This window comes from Arachis duranensis, chromosome 4 (genome assembly GCF_000817695.3).
Source record: "Arachis duranensis cultivar V14167 chromosome 4, aradu.V14167.gnm2.J7QH, whole genome shotgun sequence".
In the NCBI taxonomy this organism is placed as follows: domain Eukaryota; kingdom Viridiplantae; phylum Streptophyta; class Magnoliopsida; order Fabales; family Fabaceae; genus Arachis; species Arachis duranensis.
Window position 1 is genome coordinate 121,750,685 of NC_029775.3, and position 7,330 is coordinate 121,758,014.

The 7,330-nt window shown below is 39.6% G+C and overlaps 1 protein-coding gene and 1 pseudogene across 1 annotated transcript; one reads left to right on the forward strand and one right to left on the reverse strand.

The window, feature by feature from the left end:
* Nucleotides 1-469: 469 nt before the first annotated feature.
* On the reverse strand, nucleotides 470-3,803 carry LOC107486859 (uncharacterized). Its single transcript, XM_016107422.3, has 10 exons — nucleotides 2,938-3,803; nucleotides 2,691-2,843; nucleotides 2,413-2,607; nucleotides 2,251-2,327; nucleotides 2,039-2,121; nucleotides 1,694-1,745; nucleotides 1,390-1,458; nucleotides 985-1,071; nucleotides 841-902; nucleotides 470-755 (listed from the first exon to the last, which is right to left on the reverse strand). Exons 1-10 carry the CDS (start codon nucleotides 3,056-3,058, stop codon nucleotides 623-625), a joined length of 1,032 nt encoding a protein of 343 aa, XP_015962908.1. The 5' UTR covers nucleotides 3,059-3,803; the 3' UTR covers nucleotides 470-622.
* Nucleotides 3,804-5,744: 1,941 nt separating this feature from the next.
* Nucleotides 5,745-7,330, forward strand: part of LOC107486776 (3-ketoacyl-CoA synthase 11-like) — a 10,054-nt pseudogene continuing 8,468 nt past the window's right edge.

Below are 7,330 nucleotides of genomic sequence, written 5' to 3' on the forward strand. Positions count from 1 at the left end.
CAAATATAATTATTATAAATTGTACTTTTTAAAAATAATATTATTTAATTTATCAAATATAATAACTACAATTTTTAAAAAATTAACTTTTAGAAGTCAAATTTACTTTTTTTTTTTTTGAAACGAAGAAAAATTTTCAATACCAGATATTAATCAACATGAAATATAGAAACTAGAAAGACAAACTTGTACTAAAAATCAACAATTTAGTACATAGATATCTTACAAACCCAAAATTCTAAATATATTAATCATGAATATGTTTCCTTAAGAATCTCTCTCATTCTTAAGTATTTTTACTTCCCTGTAGTTTGAAATAAATTTTGATGTTAATAAAATAGTAGTTCCTTCAGTCTTTAGTATGAGCTGCTTAACTGTACATATTAGGTTATAAATATCATATCTCACCTTCAAACCAAAAAAAGATTATAACTAGCTCAAATAGATATCCGCGAGATTGGTGAGTATATGTAATGCAATGTAGACGTGATTTATTAGTATAAAATAGTTTGTCGTCAAAAAAGACAGCTTGCACATTAGATGTATGAAAAAATAAACTCTTTCTCCAATCTCCATTTCTGATATGAAGGAGTGTTCCTATAACATAAGAATCTACGGCTGGTTAAGATACCCAGGTTTTGGAGGTTCCAGCCACATTTGCTTTGCTATGACTTCCTCCTTCTGGATTGGCTTCCTCGTCTTGTTTATCTTCTTCACCAACATTGGCAGGCTGTTCATCCTCGTCCTTCTCACCCCTTCAATACATAAACGCCAAATAAACACAACATCATCCTTCTACATCTATTTACACATATCAAAAGAGAGAGTACACATACATACCCAGAGTATATAATAAGCCCAACAACAACCGCACCAAAGGCTACAAAGTACATCCAATCAACCTGCAATGGAGGGATTTCCAAGGGAATATAAGACACAGACAGAGATCACAGATGCAGAGCTGAGTCAACAATTCTGCCTCACCTTTTCATGGTATGCAAATATGCGAATTACCACTGACCACATGTCTGATGTCAACAGAGACAGATTCAGCATTGTAGAACCATTACGCTGTCACAAAAGCACACGTCATTCATCATCTCATATTTAGCACTCCAACCATGTAAAGTGGTGAAAGATAAGATGCTACTCATCAGTCACATCACATACTACATATATATTATTCTCCATTAAAAAGGAATCATCTCCAGTTCTCCACCTCTCGTGCATTTTTCTCATCGTCATCATAATTACCATTAAGTTATACATTCCACATTCCAGAATTAAACATTGAGGCGAGTTAGATAGAGAGAGAGATATTAGTATTAGAACTAAAGAATGGCATCCCAAAGAGAATATCAGCAGGGTTACTGCGATTTGAATACATACCTTAAGCAGAACAGGGACTAAAGAGTAAAACATAAACATAGCCACTGCAAATCCAATAAATGGGAGTGCCTGAAACAACATCACAAGAAATTAACTGAAACAACATCACAAGAAATTAACTTGAATAACAATGTTTATATAAACATTGCATCACACTAATTAATTAGCCTTTGTAACAGCATTTAACACTTCATTTAAGCCTAGAAAAGAATTCAGCGAAAGATAAAATGTTCAACAAACACAGCCTTCACACAGGCATCCTAATTAAGAAGGCACATTCATAATAACTGAAGAGAGAGCTTACTGCCCCAGCTGACCAATGAATTGATCTGAGTTCATTGCGCTCAAGTATACTTCTGTTGTAGTCATTAAGGCAGCAACAGAAAAGAGGAAACTAATAATACCAAAAAAAGAAGGAAAAGGAAAATAAGAATGAATTTTATTCTTTCACCTGTAGAAACTACTTGATCAGTAGAACATATCCTAGTTAATTCCAGAGCTATATCACTTGTTATACTATTGAACAGATGAATAGTTGAATTTTTTAATGAAGATTGAAGTTGGAGTTTTGAGCTATACGACAGAACAAAGCTAATGAGAAGTATTCAAAACAGAGCGATGCTGATATAATCATTTTCTTAAAGGATACATTTGAATGGCACTGATAATGCCACCAAAGATACCTAACATTGCCATGAGCTCAACTCTATCAGCATTTTTCACCAGAAATTCCTGCAACAGAAAGGAGAAGCGAAAAACCCTTGTATAATAATAATCAATGGTAAGTAGCGCATGTATTTATTATGGTGTGGCACAATGTTGAGACATGCATTGAGCAGAGAAGAAATACAATGAACTTACCTCACTGACATTACTGATTGCATACAAGGTAGCACCAGCAATAACAAGAATGTCTCCTTTGCGAGGATTGCTTCCACCTAACACAAGACAAGACAAGTGAATTGAATATAAGAGGAGGCAAGGAATAAAAAATGAATGCAAATAGAAGGCAGAGGCAGCCACCTGCACGATCACCGGAATGAACATCGGAAAAGACGACAAGGACAAGGCCAGCGACGCAAACTATAACACCGGTAATCTTTTTAAATCTATATTTGGTTTTCAAGAAAAGCCATGTGAGAAGCATGACAGAGGGGATGGACCAGCAGTCAAGCAGCATGACACTGGTAAGTGATGTGTATTGGTATGCCTTCACAACTGTATGTATGTTGAGTTCATTCAGAATTATTAGTTTGCCAATCGCTCAATTCCAAGCCAACTAAACTCAACACAAGACTTACCAAGAAAATTTGCCTCAACATCAACCAATCCAAGAACAATATAATAATACCATTTAGCCTTGAATGCTTTTCTTCGGTGTATCAGAACAGCTCCGTACACAATGGCCAAGAGCACATAGTTTAGAAAAGACTGCGAAGTTGGCGCATTGATTCCTACAATCAAGTTCTACTATTCAGCATAGAAAGGCAAGACAGAATGAAATCCAGAATAACAATAACCGCAGAGACACAGAGAGAGATAATTGACCTTTTTTAGCGAGCTCGGAAGAGGTGAAGCCGGTGGAAGTGATGAGAAGTGAAAGGAACTGTCCCAAGGCAAGGCCTATTAGAGTCTTTCTGGTCCATATATTCTCTAAATTCATCATCATCCTCCTCAATGGAAGACCCAATCAGTGAGTGAGAAAGAATAGAACGGCTTGGTGTTGGTATATGAATATAAATACCAAATAAATATTCAAATAAAGGTTGGATTCGGTTTGGTGAGAGAACGGCGGCAACAGCATATATAAAATAGGTAACGGAATTTCGATGAATGAATACTGAAGGAAGCAACGGCCACAGGAGAGAGGGAATTGATTTGTTGTGTGTTGGGTTGAGCTGAGTTCCCAAATTGAGCACGCACACTCACTGACGCAGAGAGAGAGAGATTCTGACTTGTGAGATTAAATTGTATGAGGCGTCAAATACAATAATTGGTGGGTAAGTGACAAGTGACAGCGACACAAACACAGCAATCCAATTCCAATTAACCTCTTTTTTACATTCCCACTAACTCCTTCGCCGGATCCCCCGTCCCACCCAACCTCAACCGTTGACTATTAAGTAGCGTTTGTTATAATTTCTTCCAAATATACCCTCAAACCAAATTAATAATTCCAGGATTACCTGTGCTATTTCTAATTAGGCTTCCTCATCAGTTCTTCTCACCTCTCTCTCGTCTCAATCGCAGTTCACCATGGAAGAGCTCCGGTTGAAGACAAGCCCTTGTTTTTTCTTCTCTTCTCCTCCATGTTCGCGTTTGTCGCTCTTTTCGTCGTTTAGAAGAAAAGATAGGGGGAAGAATTTGAAATGTGAAACCCGTTCTTCATTCTTCTTCTCCCACAACAGAAGGCAATATTTCTCGTAACTTTTTGCTTTTAAGTTATTTTAAATTTAATTAATACTTAATAGTATAGTATATAGATTACCTTTCTCCCTTTTGCAAAGTGCTCCATACAAAGTTAGAGTCTTACTTTACACAAAATAGTTAACACTCCCTTTCAGCCGAGTAATGTGTTTTGCCTTTTTCTTTCGGCTGTTTTATATACACTTTATATTGCCTTTGCTGAATTTAGGGTTGTGTCTTGCTCATTTAACATGCACCACAGCATAAAAAGATATGCAGTTGGACCATTCAATTATCATATTAATCGAATATGCTTAATTATCTGGTTTTAACTTTTAATATAACATTGGTAAACAGCCATTCATTAATATATTCTTAAAAAAGCAACCTATCTTAATTGGGTGCTTGTAATGGTCAAAGATGCTATAAACATATAAATTGCCTTAGGTAATAGAAGAAGGGAGTAGGATACTAGGATTTTAGAAGGGGATTACTTTTTTTTTTTAAATAAAATGACGAACGTTTTAATAGAAATCAGTTTAATTTAAATTTTTGATGAACCAAAAATGTTTTAAGAATTATTATGAGTTTTGGAATACAATTTTTAAAATAAATTTATATAATTATTAATATCAGGGATCATTTTGAGGTTCCAATACAATTTCAAAAATTATTTTGAGACTTAACTCGCCCTTCCATCCACGTCACCTAGCCGCCCTTAGCAGGCTGCAGCCGTTAGTCCTTTATCGTTAACAGACACATCATTTTCTACCACTAGCCATGCATAACGTCACCAACATCGTAACACAAATCTCTCTTTTTCTCTTTTTTTTTAAACAAAGATAAAATATCAAAAATCATTAATATATATTGTTACGGTAGGTAACCGGAGATTAGTACAAAGGATGGCGTTTGGCGGCCCAAGTGTGCGATGGATGAGAACTCCGGGTAGGCACGCAGCTCGGGAGGCTCCGTCCGACTTGTGCTCGCGTGTGAATGGGGGGTGGTACCTGCAAAGATACTCCGATGCCTAAGTTAGCAAGGGTGTAAGCAGGTCTAGAGAGTATTGGGCTTAGAGATACCTGAAGGGGTGTCAGGGTATTTATAGAGGCGAGCCAATAACCACCGTTGGTGTAGTGCCATATCTTTAGGGTGGTAACCGTCCCTATTATCTTGGGGAGGTTAAGATATGGCTTTATGAGACGGTTAGAGAGATTTTAGGGGCGGTTACTCATTTGAATGAGTGTTTATCTGCCAGCTAATCTCGCATCCGACCTCTTCTGACCAAGTCGTGGTTGATACCGACTTCTTATGTGAAGGCCGGTACTTAGCTAGGCTCTAATCCTTTAGATTAGGCCTTTTAGTTGGACCTGGGCCTTTATATTGGGCCAGGGTATGAACAGTGCCCCTACTTGAGCCCAAATTTTCTTTAAAGTTTGGGTTCAAGTATTCAACTCGGGCTCGCAGTCGACTTGTTTGAAAGAGTACGGATCTTGGAAACCGACGTGATTTTCGCGACCTTTAGTTTCTGACAGTTACGTCAATTCAAGCGTCGTGTCGTTGGGGAAGTGTTGAGGGCTTTGGTAACGGTGCAATCTCATTAATGACTGCTCCGTTTTTACCATTATGCCCTTGGGCGTATTTATAAATACTTTCCCTCTCTTTCTATTTTCCGTTTCTGCAATCTTTCAAACTTCTCCTTATCTTGTTCGTGCTGCATTCTTGCGTTCGAAGACTTCTGTTCTTCTCCAACCTTCATTTTCGGATAAAGGTTAGTTTTGCTTTTTCCATGTCATGCCTTATGCTTGCATGTTTTGTTTTGTGAGTAGATAGGTTGGCCTGTAGGTTATAGTTTCGAATCTCTCTTCTTTAGGGGCCGTATTTTTTTTATTTTTCTTTTTCTTTTTTCCCTTTTGTAGGTTTCTGCCACTTTTCTTTATATATAAAAAATGGCCTCCGTAGACATTCTTTCTCAGTGGGTTGACGTTACGGTCCTTGGGGAGGAGCCGTTGGTCGACGCTGAGTTCATCACTCACATTCGCACTCATCACAGGCTCTGTACTTCAGAGGAGGACGAGCCGAAATATGAACTGATACTCCCGGGTCCTGAAGACCGGGTCTGTTTTGGGAGAGTTAATGAGGCGGCCCCTCATTTTTTCTTCATGTATGAATGTATGATCACCCGCTTGGGTGTTTTTCTCCCTTTCTCCGATTTCGAGATATCCGTTTTGCACCACTGTAAAGTTGCCCCTACTCAGCTTCACCCCAATTCTTGGGGTTTTTTGAAGATTTATCAGTTTATAAGCCATGCTCTGGACTTTCCGACTTCCTTGAGAATTTTCTTTTATCTTTTTCATATGACTAAGCCCTTTAGTGGGCTAAACAACAAACAGCAATGGGTATCCTTCCGAGCCATTCAAGGTCGGAGGATTTTCACTCTTTTTGACGAATCGTTCCACGACTTCAAAAACTTCTTTTTCAAAGTTCAAGCCGTAGAGGGTCACCACCCCTTTTTCCTTGATGAGCACTCTTCCCCTCGCTTCCCCCTTTATTGGCTGGAGGCCTCCCCTTGCGAGAAGTATGGTCTAGATGACCTAGACGAGGTGGAGGCGGCCATTGTGGGGTTTTTCCGAGAAGCGTGGGGGAGGGCCCCATACTTAGATACGAGGAAAATCCTTCAGGGGACGTCGACTTTTGTTCAATCTTGCATAGGTAGCGCATGCATTTCTTTTTTCCGAGTTGTTTCCGCCGACTTGTGTTTTACCGACTTGTAACTTGGTTGTTTCTTTTGTAGATATGGCAAAAAAAATGCTCAGGAGGCTTACCAAAGGGTCCAGGAAGCTAAGGCAAAGTCCCGGACTAGGTCCGGGGGTGGCAAGGCGGTCGTCTCTCCTCCTCCTCCTCCTCCTCCTCCTAGAAATGTTGGTACTCCCTCTCAACCTATTATCATTTCCTCCTCCTCAAGTTCTCGACCACTCCCTTCTGCCCAACTACTCTCCGAGCCGGAGAAGAAGAAGCGCAAGACTTCAGAGTCTGGCCCTTCTTGGGAAGGTGGGGTTAAGGCGGATGCTCTTGCATTCGTCCGAAAGAACATCTATCCTCTTATAAATATGGATGATGTTTCTGTTCGGAACCACCTTACCGCTCTGGCCGAGGAAAGTTTTAGGGCGGCGGGAGTTTGTGGCAAACTTTCGGATATCTTCAAGAAGACTCCCCTCAGCTCCTTGGGGACTACCTCAAAGGTTGCGGAGCTGGAGGAGAGGCTTCTTATGTTTGAAAAACATGAGAGGGAGTTGAAGGAGGAGAGGGATAAACTGAGGAAGGAGAGGGATGTCCTCCGGGGGAAGGAGAGCCAGCTGCAAGCCCAATGCACTATGGAGGCGAATCTGAGGAAGGTAGCCCAAGAGAGTTATCAAAGCTTATTTAAAGATATGGTGGAGGTGAGGAAGGATTTGATGAACTCTCGGAATGCTTATACTGAGTTGGAGGACTCTATCGCCGAGGGCGCCGAGGAGTCTTGGAGAATTTTCTTGGA